This window comes from Protobothrops mucrosquamatus, unplaced genomic scaffold (assembly GCF_001527695.2).
Source record: "Protobothrops mucrosquamatus isolate PMUCROS unplaced genomic scaffold, P.Mucros_1.0 scaffold1852, whole genome shotgun sequence".
NCBI lineage: Eukaryota > Metazoa > Chordata > Lepidosauria > Squamata > Viperidae > Protobothrops > Protobothrops mucrosquamatus.
This window is the reverse complement of record NW_015387982.1, coordinates 1-14,179: the sequence shown is the minus strand read 5'-3', so window position 1 is coordinate 14,179 and position 14,179 is coordinate 1. Positions and strand designations below refer to the sequence as shown.

The 14,179-nt window shown below is 44.6% G+C and overlaps 1 protein-coding gene across 1 annotated transcript; it reads left to right on the top strand.

Moving 5' to 3' along the window:
* Positions 1-7,148: 7,148 nt before the first annotated feature.
* Positions 7,149-12,980, top strand: MAD2L2 (mitotic arrest deficient 2 like 2; the record flags this gene model as incomplete). Its single annotated transcript, XM_015823371.1, has 7 exons — positions 7,149-7,170; positions 7,344-7,395; positions 8,053-8,171; positions 9,041-9,112; positions 10,443-10,543; positions 12,030-12,124; positions 12,907-12,980. Coding segments are annotated over exons 2-7 (501 nt in total), but the record flags the coding sequence as incomplete, so codon positions are not given.
* Between the last annotated feature and the right edge of the window lie 1,199 nt (positions 12,981-14,179).

Sequence of the window (14,179 nt, the reverse complement as noted above, 5' to 3'; positions counted from 1 at the left end):
AGTCCTCCAGTTATGTCCGTTTGTTCGGTGACCGTTCGCAGTTACAACGGGCACTGAAAAAAAAGGGACTCGGGGTCTTTTTTCACACTTCTGCCAGAGATGACGAGACACAAAGTTTCAAAAAGTCATCAGCCCTTAAGCTGGTTTTTTTTTCAACCGTGGCAACTTGAAGAAGTATGGGCTTCAACTCCCAGAATTCCCCAGCCAGCATGGCTGGCTGGGGAATTCTGGGAGTTGAAGTCCACATCTTTTAAAGTTGCCAAAGTTGACTGGAGTGAATATTGTGTGGTTTATTGAAGACAAATCATAATAACCACCAAATAAGGTTGCAGCGCATGGTTACGTGATCAAAATCCAGCCGCTTGCCACTGGCATGTACTTATGACAGTTGCAGGGCCATGTGATCCCCTTCAGACAATCAAGGTCAATTGGGGAAGCCAGATTCACTGAACAACAGTGTGACTCCCTTAACAACGGCAGCGATTCCCTTCACCGCCTTGCAAGGAAGGTCATAAAATGCAGCAAAACTCACTTAACAAACGTTTCACTTGGCGACCTAAATTTTGGACTCAGCTGTGGTCGTACGTTGAGGACTTCCTCGAAGCATTTCAAGGGCCAGAGCTAAAAAGAAACCCAACTCCTTTAGGCAAAATAAAAATAATAATAAGAAATAAATATAAGACGGTAAAATTTGTAAAAAGCCGCAGAAGCAGGGGCGAAAAAAGTCAATTCAACCGTCTGAAATTCCCAATGAGCTGGATCAGATGGGGAAGCAGTAGTTTACAAAACTTTGAGGAAACAATATAATATAATAATATAATAATATAATAAAATTAATATAAGATAAGATAAGATAATAATATATAGTATAGTATAATATAATATAAGATAAAAGATAATATAATATTAGATATATATAATAAATATGTAATGTAATGTAATATATTATAATATAATAAGATAATATATAGTATAGTACAATATAATATGATAATATAAGATAACATAAGATAAAAGATAAGGTAATATTAGATAACATTAGATAATAGTAGATAACATTAGATATTATATATAATAAATATGTAATGTAATGTAACGTAATGTAATATATTATATTATATATACTTCACGAGAAAACCCGAATAACCAAAGACCTACATATATATATATATATATATATATATATATATATATATATATATATATATATATATATATATATATATATATATTACCTATATTTTAAACTATTTCATTTTAGACTGTATTTTATTCCAATTTCATTTTATTTTATTCCAATTTCATTTTAAATTGTATTTTATCTAATTCCATTTTAAATTGCTTTTATCTAATTTTAGTAATAATATTTTTATGAAAACTTTTCACTTTGATTGGCCAAGGGCCAATTGGCCAAGGGCCAATCAATCAATCAATCAATCAACCTTTGAGGAAACACAGCATTGTTTCCTTTCTGAAACAGCAAACAATAAAAGGCAGATAAGGCCGGCATTCGTCCTCCGAGAGTCCCTGGCAGCATCCACACATTCAGAGACGCCTCCCACCAAGCCAGGGTTTTGCCAGGGCTCCGGCGTCCTTTGAGCTCCCCCTTCGGGACATCGTGTCGGGCAAGCTGGTCTCCGTGCCAAGCCACAAAACAGGTGCGGCATTCACACCAGCCGCCCGGGCTGCGTGACAACCTCCCTCCCCACACGACGCTCCCTGTCTGGATGACAACTTCGCAGGAAGGAGGATGCTGAGCGGATGGGAAAAGGCCACAATCGCAGCAGCTCCTGGGACAAACTATTGTTGGGTTGTGCTTCCAAGCGGATGGACTGGATGTGCCCGCCTTGGGTTGCCAAAGGAGCCGCATCGGCGGGATTTGGCAGGGGCCAGGATGGCCTTTGAGCCCAAGCTGGGCTCACCAGCCACCCTGCCGCGAGTGACGGGGGAAGGGGGGAACCACCATTGTTGGCCAAATGAGTTTTTCCCGCCCTGCTGAGCCAGCCTCCATCTGCTCTCCCGAATTCCAGTGGCAGAGGCCGTTTGGGCCACAACAGAGAGAGGGAAAGACACAAAATCGCTTGTGTAAAATGACAGCCCTGTTTCCTTCTTCCCAAATCCTCCCCCCCCCCCCGGTCTGTTTGTGTTTTCCAAGCCAAGCCCTGCTTTGATTTTTGGTAAAAATCGGCCCCCTCCACCGCCTCGGATGCAAAAGGACCTGGCTGACTGAAATTTTGGCCTGTTTTGAATCCATTTCAGGGCTGGGTGGGCAATTTCCCCTCACCTTCAATTGCCCCCCGGCCTTCAGAGAGGGGCAGCTCTAAGCAGCCCCCTCCTCACCTGGGACCCGTTCCAGGCAGAGGAACTCGTGAAGTAGTTCCAAGACTTGAATACAGATCGTCCTCAGGTTACGACCACAACAGAAGCCCAAATTTCCGTCGCTAAGCGAGACAGTCGTTAAGGGAGTTTTGCCCCATTTTACCCCTTTTCTTGGCACGGTGGCTAAGTGAACTACCGCGGTTGTTAAGCCAGTCACACACGGTTGTTAAGTGAATCCGGCTTCCCCCATTGACTTCGCTTGTCAGAAGGTCCCAAAAGGAGATCACATGACCCCTGGGGATGCTGCGACCATCATAAATATGAGTCAGTTGCCCGGCATCCAAATTCTGATCACGTGACCATTGGGGATGGTTGTAAGTATGAAAAATGCTCGCAGGTCCCTTTTTTCAATGCCGTTGTAACATCGAACGGTCACTAAATGACACTGTTGTAAGTCAAGGACTTCAACCTTGTGGTGGTCTTGTTTGGGAAACACAAAATAACTTTGCTGCTGTGTGTTAAATAACACAGGTGATCCTCGACCTGTATTTATTAATTGAGTGATCGTTCAAAGTTACGCCACTGAAAAAAAAGAGACGTAGGGCCGTTTTTCACACGATTGTTGCAGCAGGATCAAAATTCAGATGTTTGGCCACTGACTCGTATTTATGACGGTGGAAGTGTCCCGGGGGGGTCACGACCTTCTGACAAGCGAAGTCAATGGGGGAAGCCAGATTCACTGACTAATTAAACAAATGCAGTGAGAGTCCCTTAACAAACGTGGCCAGAGAAGTCGTAAAACGGGGGCAAAACTCACTGAACAAACGTTTCACTTAGCAACGTCAATTTGGGGCTCAGTCGTAACTCGAGGATTACCTGCAATCCCAAATATTCTTCAGCCAGGCAAAATCTCTTTCAGTTAACCCAGTTTTCTGCGTTACAGAATCAAAATCTCTTCCAAAATTACCTATGCCCATCCACACCTGACCCCCACTTAGTTTCCTGAAATCAGCCAAAGGCACGACATTTGGGGGAAAACAAGAGAACAAACCCCTTTCTGACATCAGTGGGGCATATTTTCCAAAAAGTATTCGATTTCAGGTTTAAAATATTTAAAATATTCTAGGTGGTAAGCCGAAGGAGGCTGGGGAAAAAAAAACCCATACGTCAAGCAATTGACAGGGAGAGTTGCCAAAAACTGCATTGAAATTGTTAAGATCCACGATGTTTCAGAAAGTCATCAGCCCCTTAAGTCAGGGTTTTTCAAACTTGGCAACTTTAAGAGGTGTGGACTTTAACTCTCTGGGAGTTGAAGTCCACACCTCTTAAAGTTGTCAAGGTTGAAAAACCCTGACTTGAGTGAATGTTGTGTGGATTGTTTACAGGACAAATCACAATAACCACCAAAGAATGGAATGGACTAGGCTAGGCTAGGCTAGGCTAGAATAGAATAGAATGGAATGGAATAGAATAGAATAGAATAGAATAGGAATGGAATAAAAATAGAATGGAATGGAATAAAAATAGAATGGAATGGAATAAAAATGGAATGGAATGGAATAGAATAAAAATAGAATGGAATGGAATAGAATAAAAATGGAATGGACTGGAATGGAATAGAATAGAATAGAATAGAATAAAAAGGGAATGGAATGGAATGGAATAAAAAGGGAATAATAGAATGGAATAGGAATGGAATGGAATAGAATAAAAATGGAATGGAATGGAATAGAATAGAATAAAAAGGGAATGGAATGGAATAGAATAGAATAAAAAGGGAATAGAATAGAATGGAATGGAATAGAATGGAATGGAATAGAATAGAATAAAAAGGGAATGGAATGGAATGGAATAGAATAAAAAGGGAATAGAATGGAATGGAATAGAATAGAATAGAATAAAAAGGGAATGGAATAGAATAGAATAGAATAGAATGGAATGGAATAGGATAGGATAGGATAATCCAAGCTGATTTAAAAAAAACCATACCTAACTCTTAGCATGCATTCCAAACTACATGTTCCAGGTAACTGAGCAGCAAAGATGCAGATTTATTTTCCTAAGCAAGTCCACCAGCTCAGGGTCAACCCCAGATAAAATCACAGTTAGAAAATGTAGAATCTGGGAATCCAAGCTTGGCAGGAAAATAAAACATCAATTGGGCTGAAAAAAAAGTGCCAAACCCCGCATTGGCATGTCCACCGCAAAGCTCAAAGCAAACCAAGATATTCCTGCTTGGCCAATTGAACCCACATTTTGCAGTTAAACCCTTGTTATTGTAACTCTCTCTCTCTCTCTCTTTGATTATTTGAAGTTTTGAGTCAAGGGCAAATTCTTCATATTTGTAAAAATAAGATCCTAAGCAGCCTTTCTCTCTCTCTCTCTGAAAGCCCATCAGCCTGATTGCAACAGAGAGAATAAAATTGGCAATCCCACCAACTCAGTGGGGTGTGTTTGTGTGCATGTGAAAGAGCTGGCTTGTGCAAGCTTGTTTAAAGAAAAGATAAAACCTTCTAAAAAAAAGAATTTGACAAAAAAGGGGGAGATAGATAAAGAAACTGTCTGTCAGAATGATCACCCCCTTTTTCCAGCCTTAAGTTTGACAATGTAGACTTTATCTGCAATTTCAACCACCAACTCAGCCTCCGTTTGGGACAGTTTTTAAAATAAATAAATGCATTTCTTTTTGTTTAAAAAATAATGTTTTCTGAGTGTATCCCTTGGAGGCAAAAGGAGGGGGGAAATGGGGGCTTTTGTTTGCATTCTCTAGGGAGAAGATAGACAGTATCACACAAGAGCGTAGTAGCTATAATATTATCCTCATCATTATTTGGGGATTTATCGATTAATAGGCTTACCTGCCAAGCCAAAGGGACTCAGCATGATTCTAGTCCCTTTGTTAGGATGACTATAGCAGTTTTTAAAAACCAAACCTGGAGGGATGCCACTGAAATAAGTCACATGCAAATGCAAACACGGGAATGCAATTGTTAGAAATTAAGTTTTTAATGTCTTCCCTAAAAGCCTCTCCCACCTCCGTAGGCCCAATCCTGAATCATATCCCCGGCTGTCCTTGTCCCGGCTCACCTTTGCTGAGGCACCAGGTGGAAGGCAGAATCTCTTTTGAAAATGCAGTTAATCAAATGCACACACACACAACCCCCAACACACAAACATAATACAGTAGGAGATTTGTTGTTTTTTTCCCCCACTTAATGGAAAACATACCTCCTGCTTTTTAATTTCTTCAGCCAAACAGAGATTTTTTTCTAAGTCACTTAGCAGGAGTGGAACATTTTTAAGTTTCTGGGTTTTTTTTTTAAAATCCAAAGTCTGGGATTGAAGGCAGGTCCACCCTGCCTCTCCTCCACCCACCCAATGACCCCCCCCCAGCCAACCACTTTGGACTACTCACCACCCAGAGAGACCGAGCGAGCGATGGACCCACCACACTGGCTGCGTCTGCCTTCTCTGATAGACTGGCCCAGCTAGTGGCAAAGCAGAGAGGGGGGAGTGGGGGAATCAGGGGCTGGGGTCCTCCCCTCCCTCCCTCCTGGGGGGGGGAGTCTGGAGGAAAAGAAGGGGAGGGTGTGAAAAGGGGCGTGTGTTTTGGGCAGGCTTTATTTATTTATTTAGTGGGAGGGGGGGTGGAATAAGTGATAGCTGGGCATTGCAAAGAGGGGAGGGGCACTCTCCTCTCCAGAGACTTTCTTTCTCTCTCCCCCCCCCCCCAAATAGGGACCCAGCTCAACAAAGGGAACAAAGAGCTGGGATGGAGCCAGTGGACCTCAGCCCCGGAGAAGAAAAGGGCACCATGGGGAAATGCAGATGAGGGGGAGTAGATCTATCTTCCACCCGCATCCCCCCCCCATGGGAGGATTGGGGGCATTTAACCGCCTGCCACGCACAACCCCCCCCCCCCCTACACACTTCGCTTCTGCCTACCTCGCAGCCCTGCTTCGTCTTCCCGGCCTCCATCCTCAAGCCCTTCCCAGGTGCATTGTGGGAAACTCCCCTAAGAAAGGGTGCTTAACGGGGGGGGGAACAGGATGGCCACAAGACCCTGAAGGGAGGGGGTTAGGGTTAGGGGAAAAGCCCCCCTCCCGAAATGAACGAAGACAACCTCTCCAGTCGGAAGCAGCGCCCGCCGCGTTTCAGTCCATCGGGGGTCCGCGTGGGGTGGGGGGCTGCTTACTCGGGAGTAAAGCCTCGCAAGGGAAGTGTTGGCGCAGCGCCTGCAGCTGGGTGGTCCTTGTCCTCCTGCACCCCCCCGACCCCTGTGGCTTGCATTCCCGGGCCCATCATCCCCAGCCAGAGGAAGGAAGGAAGGGCAGCCCCCTTCCCGACCCCTGTGGCTTGCATTCCCGGGCCCATCATCCCCAGCCAGAGGAAGGAAGGAAGGGCAGCCCCCTTCCCGACCCCTGTGGCTTGCATTCCTGCGCCCATCATCCCAAGCCCGGGACAGGAAGGGCAGCACTGCCTCCCCACCCCTGTGGCTTGCATTCCTGCGCCCATCAGCCTCAACCCGGGGAAGGAAGGAAGGGCAGCCCCCTTCCCGACCCCTGTGGCTTGCATTCCCGCGCCCATCGTCCCCAGCCTGGGGAAGGAAGGGCAGCCCCCCCCGACCTCTTCGGGTTGCATTCCCGGGCCCATCATCCCCAGCCCGGGGAAGAAGGGNGGCTTGCATTCCGCGCCCATCATCCCCAGCCCGGGGAACGAAGGGGTCTCCGCGGAGCCCGGGCGCTAAGACCGCGGGCGGGCGAGCGAGCGAGCCGGGCTGGGCGCGTCCAACAGCCGCTCCGCCTTCCCTTCCGCCGCCATCAGATCCGAGCAGCCTCCGCCGCCGGGAAGGTAAGCCGGGAGCCCGTCTCGGGGCTCCGAAGCAGGCGCGGGGAAGGGCAGCCGGCACAGCTGGCCCGGGCAGCCCCCGGGAATCCAGCGGTTTTGCCTCCCCCCCTCCCGGGGGAAGGGGCTGCAGCCCCCCGCGGCTGCTACTGACCATGCTTTGTCCTTTTCTCGGCAAGCCCTCCGGGAGGATGACCACTCTAACGCGCCAGGACCTCAACTTCGGACAAGGTACCACGAGGAGATCGCGGGGTCCTGACTGGAATCGCTATAGGGGGTGCATTCAAAGCCCTCAAAGGTCCCTCCGGCTCAACGTTTCTCAAGGTTGGCCGCGGGAAGAGGTGTGGACTTCAACTCCCAGAGTTCCTCAGCTGCCCCCAGGGAAGTCTGGGAGTGGAAGTCCACACCTCTTTACATTTGGACTTCAACTCCCAGAATTCCTCAGCTGGCTGCAGGGAAGTCTGGGAGTTGAAGTCACACCTTTTCATGTGTGGACTTCAACTCCCAGAATTCCTCAGCTGGCCCCAGGCAATTCTGGGAGTTGAAGTCCACACCTCTTCCGGTGGCCAAGCTTTGAGAAACGCTGCTTTTATTGCTAGGATGTTGTGATTTTTAATACAGTTAAAATTCACCTGCTTATTTATTCAATGGATCAATCTGCCAAACTAATCAATGATTTCTGCTTACAATCAGTTCAGCCCTTGTGGGGTCCTTTCTGCATAAAGGGGGGGATTATAATTTAAATAATTATAATTAATAATAATTATAATAAATAATAAATAAAGCAGCTCCGGTACTAATTTTAAATACAGTTTAAGCTGATCTTTCCAATTCCCCCCCTTTAAAAAAACCTCGTTTTTATTTTCATTTTTTTCTTCTTTTTTCTAGTGGTCGCTGATGTCCTTTCTGAATTTTTAGAAGTAGCCATTCACCTTATCCTTTACGTCCGAGAAGTTTACCCCACTGGAATTTTCCAGAAGAGGAAAAAATATAATGTACCTGTTCAGGTAAGAGGTAATACAGTACAGACTGGATGTATAAAAAAAAAATAGGGGTCTATCCCAGTTTTGACCTGACATTAGAAGATGTTTTTTTAAAAAAATGCTCTTGCATGCAAGATGTAGAATATTTGCAAATTAAAACGTCTTTTAGAGGTGGTTAAACTCCTACTTCTCCTTTCCCCGCCACATTTATTTGCTAACTTTTATGCCTCTTTACAAAATTTTCCACTTGAGCATTGCTAATCTTCTCTAAAAAGGTTCAGAGAAGCTGCAGTTATCTTTCATTAATGTTTGCAGTTTCAGTCACTTAAAAGATCGGTCCAGCGTCTTATTTAACAACAAAAATATTCCAAACGTGCCTCCTTAAATAGGAATCAAAACAAGTGGGTTGGGATGAAATAAATGGCTCATGTTGTGTGAAAATAGAGTACATATGAAAAGAAGGCAGTAAAAACTAAAAAAAAGCCACTCTTAGCCAAAATTACTTAGTCTTACCATGCATATTTAAAACAAAAATATTGAAAAAGGAAGTGAAAATAAAAAGCATAGTTTGCAGTTAAAGGCCCAATATATTTCCCCCCCACAAAACTTAGCAGAGACTTTTATGTTAGATTAAATCTCACTGTGCAACTAATTGAGTATCCAACTATTTAGAATTGCGGTTTAGTAAAACGGGAAAATAATTGATCTAAAACTGAAAATTGAGGGCTTAGCTTTCCAGTGAACCTGTTAAGAAGTTGGGCTGAAATTAAGATAAATTACCCAGCCAGCATCCCCCCTATTAACTAAAACTAGATTTGTTTGAAAGAGAAACACAGAGGGTTAACTCAAACGGATTTCTAGCGGTACCTGAACTAAATGCCTTGCATCCACAGATGTCCTGCCATCCCGAACTCAATCAATATATTCAGGATACCCTCCACTGCGTCAAACCTTTGCTAGAGAAGGTGAGTCTTAAAATGTTTGGGGCTGCATCTGGGTCAGTCACTGGTACCAGAGTCTTCCGAGCTTTTGGATTCGTGCTGGAGCCCATCCTCAGGGAACGTGTGTGTGTGTGCGCGCGCTTTGGGCTGTTCTCCATGTATTTATATGGTGCCTGTTGTGTATGTGGCTTTGTAGATGTTGATTGGGGTGTTGATGGCTGGCGACCGCCTCCTAAATACTTGATAGGCTGGTGGTAAATTCAGCACTCCCGTTGANCTTCCGAGCTTTTGGATTCGTGCTGGAGCCCATCCTCAGGGAACGTGTGTGTGTGTGCGCGCGCTTTGGGCTGTTCTCCATGTATTTATATGGTGCCTGTTGTGTATGTGGCTTTGTAGATGTTGATTGGGGTGTTGATGGCTGGCGACCGCCTCCTAAATACTTGATAGGCTGGTGGTAAATTCAGCACTCCCGTTGACGGGCAAAGGGCCCGTTTCCCAGGCTTCAATAAATTCCCTGGCTGTTTTTGTACCTGCTCGTCCAACAATCTTAGTAGCTGCGAAATTGAATGTATGTACTTGTTCATTGCAGCGTGAGGCTACCACTGAGTTCGGGTCTCCTCCTTGTGTTCTTGCAATCTGGGGGTTGGCTTCCTCCCTGTCTGTCCTACATAGTCACAGGGGCAATCCATGCAGGGGATCCGGTAGATTACATTGGAAGTATCTCTCACCTCCAAGTGATCTTTACGATGCATAATTTTTCCTCGTATGGTAGCCTCTGGGCGGTGTGCGATGCCCACTTGCAGGTCTTGGAAGCTGTGTTCTACTGCAGTGATGGCGAACCTTTTAGAGACTGAGTGCCCAAACTGCAACCCAAAACCCACTTATGCATCGTCGAGTGCCGGGTGGGCGTGGCTGCAGTGGTAACGGCAGAGTGGGTGGGACTAAAAAGATCAATCAATCAATTCCAACTTTGCAAGATCTTTTTTTCCCGCGAGAAGTTGAAATGGACTGGTTGAACCTTTTTTTTTTTGCACACGGTGGTGGAGGCCTAAAGTGAAAAGGTTTTATAAAACCCAGTTGAAGGCCTAAGACTGGGGCGACAGGACGCGTGCCCACAGAGAGGGCTCTGAGTGCCGCCTCTGGCACCCGTGCCATAGGTTTGCCACCACTGTTCTACTGCTTCCGAAATGTTTTTGATGTATCAGTTTCCTGGTATTTCATAGCAAACCTGCTTGTGTGAATACTCAAACCAAGGAAACCAGCTCAATATGGCCTACCTGTGTGCAGGCTTCTGGAGTTCTTCTTCAGAGAGATAATATTACTTTTATCCTGCTTGTTTCACAACCTTTTTCAGAACGACGTGGAGAAAGTGGTAGTGGTCATCCTTGATAAGGAACACCATCCAGTAGAAAGATTCGTCTTTGAGATCATGCAGCCACCATTGCTGGCCATCAGGTGAGGGTCCTCGTTCCTAAACCCCGAATGCTGGCCTGCTGGTCCTCGTCACACCCACCAAATTCTGGAAGGCAGGAGAGCTTGATTTACCAGTCTTTCCTCCACAAAAACTCAGCCACCATTTCTGGCTTATCCTCCAGAATGCGAGGAGAGCAAATATTCAAGACTGCTGAATGTAGGAACAAAATAGAAGTATTGATTTGCAAATATAATGAATTAACATACAGATTAGAAGCTGCTTTGGGATCTGATTGACCAGGCTGGTTCTGCATCAGGTGTATGGACTTCAACTCCCAGAATTCCCTAGCCAACTCTCAGGGAATTCTGAGAGTTCCAGCTGTGGAATTCTGGGAGTTGAAGTCCACACATCTTCAAGTTTGCCAAGGTTAAGAAACACGGGTTTAATCACTCCATGGCCCCTGATTATTAGTATTAGTAGCATTAAAACTTAGAAATATGGAGCAGGATAAGGGGAGAATATAATTATAAAACAATATTTAACCCGAGTTAAATATTGAGGAAGGCAGTAAACCAGTATCTCAAGTGGATTTTCAAAGTCAGTTTGGGGTCTTGTCTTAAATCTTGCAAATAAATCCTTACAGACCATTGAGGACTCTCTCAGCTATAAATCCAGCCATATACATATACATACATACATATATACATATACACACACACACACACACATATATATATACACACATATATATCTTATCTGTTGGGCTATATTAGTCTCCCACTAACTCTTTGCCAGCCACGAATTTTGAACACACACACACACACAGACACACACACATACATACATACATATACATACATACATACATATGTATATATGTTCAAAGTCAGTCAATAGACGTGAGCACCAGGGAATACAATAAATAATTTAATAATAATAATTTAGAGATAAAAGTTCTTAAGAATATTAAAAACCTTTAAAACACATAGAAATCAATAAAAGTGCCTAGCTTTTGTCGGCATCTGTCGACATCTTCAGGGCTTAGAATGCTGGTCAATGGGAAAGTCCCTTTATAGGTTTAATTAGGGCGTGTGCACGACTCTTCGATCTCGTCACTGGGCCGGTTATACTAGAGATCGAAGATCTCAGCATACTAGAGATCGAATCCAGCATTCTAAGCCCTGAAGATGTCGACAGATGCCGACGAAAGCTAGGCACTTTTATTGATTTCTATGTGTTTTAAAGGTTTTTAATATTCTTAAGAACTTTTATCTCTAAATTATTATTATTAAATTATTTATTGTATTCCCTGGTGCTCACGTCTATTGACTGACTTTGAACATGGATATACCCGGGGATCACATTTTTAAAGTAATTTCAGATATATGTATATATGTATGTATATATATTCAAAATTTGTCGCTGGCAAAGAGTTAGTGGGAGACTAGTATAGCTATTTCAGGCTCATTAGCCCTCATCAGCTAGTCACATATATATATAATTTCATCTACTTTTTTCCTTCTCCAGCTCCGATTCCCTGCTCAACCACGTGGAGCAGCTTCTGCGGGCTTTTATTCTGAAGATCAGCGTCTGCGATGCTGTGCTGAACAACAACCCTCCAGGTAGGACAGTCGGCAGAGCCGGTAATCTAGATGGCAGGCAGTGGGGTGGGTGGGGGGTTTCAGGCCGATATTTCGGCTTCGTTTTTTTCTTCACCCCGAGTTGAAGAAAACACCCAGTCCTGAATGAAGGGCTTCGGTTTGTTTCGAACTGTGGTGTTCCATATGAATTTCCCTTCTAGCAGTGCTGGGAAAATGAGGAAACAGTATTTTTTATTAATATCTGTAACCACCGAGCTAAAATAGTGCAGGAGTTCTCTTTATGCACCTCCCCATTAAATGGGCAGGACGCTTAGCAGGGACCAAAATATACAGGGTGCCTTTCAGTTAGGACCACAATTGAGCCCAACATTTCTGTTGCTAAGTGGGACGTTTGTTAAGTGAGTTTTGCCCCCATTTGACGTGTCTTGCCTTTCATTGTTAAGTGAATCACTGCAGTTGATCAGTTAGTAACCCAGTTGTTCAGTGAATCCGGCTTCCCCATTGATTTTCCGTGACAGAAGGTCGCAAAAGGGGATCACGTGACTCTCCCCCCCCGGGACACTGCGACCCTCATAAATATGAGTCAGTTACTAAGTGTCTGAATTTTGATCCCACGACTGTGGGGATGCTGCAACGGTCGTAAGTGGGAAAAAACGGTCCTAAGTCACAATTTTCAGTGTTGTCATAACTTGGAACGGTCTCTAAACGAATTGGTGTAAGTCGAGGACTATTTGTATTTAATCACAGGCTTTAATTCTGGATTGTGCCTCTCTCTCTCTCTTTCTCTACCTTGTTGGTTGCAGGCTGTACTTTCACCATCCTGGTGCACACCCGTGAAGCTGCCACACGCAACATGGAGAAGATCCAAGTGATCAAGGTAAGGAATCATGCAAGACTCAGAGGGAGCAGTTGTGTTTCACTGTCTCCACATTGGTCACCCCAACAATTTTAAAAACAATGACCAACGCCATTTTTAAGTATGAAACTCTACCTCGAATCTCGTCCCGGCTTCCGTTTTTACTAGCACCATTTTGAAGCATGAAATGTAAGGGTGTATGTCTACACATATGTTGTATATAGCATGTTTAAAGGTACACTTTGAGAGAAAGCAACTAAATTTCATTTTTAATGGGTGTTGTTGTGCTCACAGTAAAAAATGACAATAAAGGTTATCTATATAAATTCCATCCCAAATCTTGTCCCGGCATTTGTTTTTCTGTTTGGCTTGATCAAAATTTTGACCTTCCAGCCCTGACCCTGGCGTCTGATTTTATGAGTTTACTACAGGTCACCAACCAGGTTTAAGAATTAAATGACCGTTATTTGGTCTTCCTTCCCATTGTTTACATCTGCATTCTTAGGCACCACTCTGTGCACACTTTGGAAGGATCTACGGACATTCTCAGACATCCAGGAAAAAGGTGTTGTTTTTTTTCACGAGGCAAGTGGATTTCTTTGTTTTTCTTTGAAGAGGTTTCGCTTCTCATCCAAGAAGCTTCTTCAGCTCTGATCGGATGGTTGGGAATGGAAAGATTTATACTCCTTGCAGACAGCTGGTCATTTGCATCCTTTTAGCGAGTCGTTGAGGCCACCTGGAGGTTTACCTGTGTCCTCAGGGTGCAAATGGGTGTGCGGCCTTCTTGGAACTGCTGAAAGGATGATGGATCCACACCCATTTGCACCACTCAGGTGATCCGGAAGACACAGACGAACCTCCAAGTGGCCTCAACGACCCTCTAAAAGGATGCAAATGACCAGCTGTCTGCAAGGAGTATAAATCCTTCCGTTCCCCACCATCCAGTCAGAGCTGAAGAAGCTTCTGGGATGAGAAGCGAAACGTCTTCAAAGGAAAAACAAGGAAGTCCAGTTGCCTCGTGAAAAAAGCACCTTTGGGACACACTTTGAAAGTAACTCACAAATAAGCCTGGTCAGCGTTAGGAAGGTAGATGCTTTCCTAAGCCTGGTTCTGCTTACTCAGGGGTTACTATCAAGCATAAAGATCTGAAAATGCAGCTGAGCTGCAAGTCCTATGAAGTTTAGTCAGCAGTGCCAGCAGGGGGCGCTAGACCTGTGCAA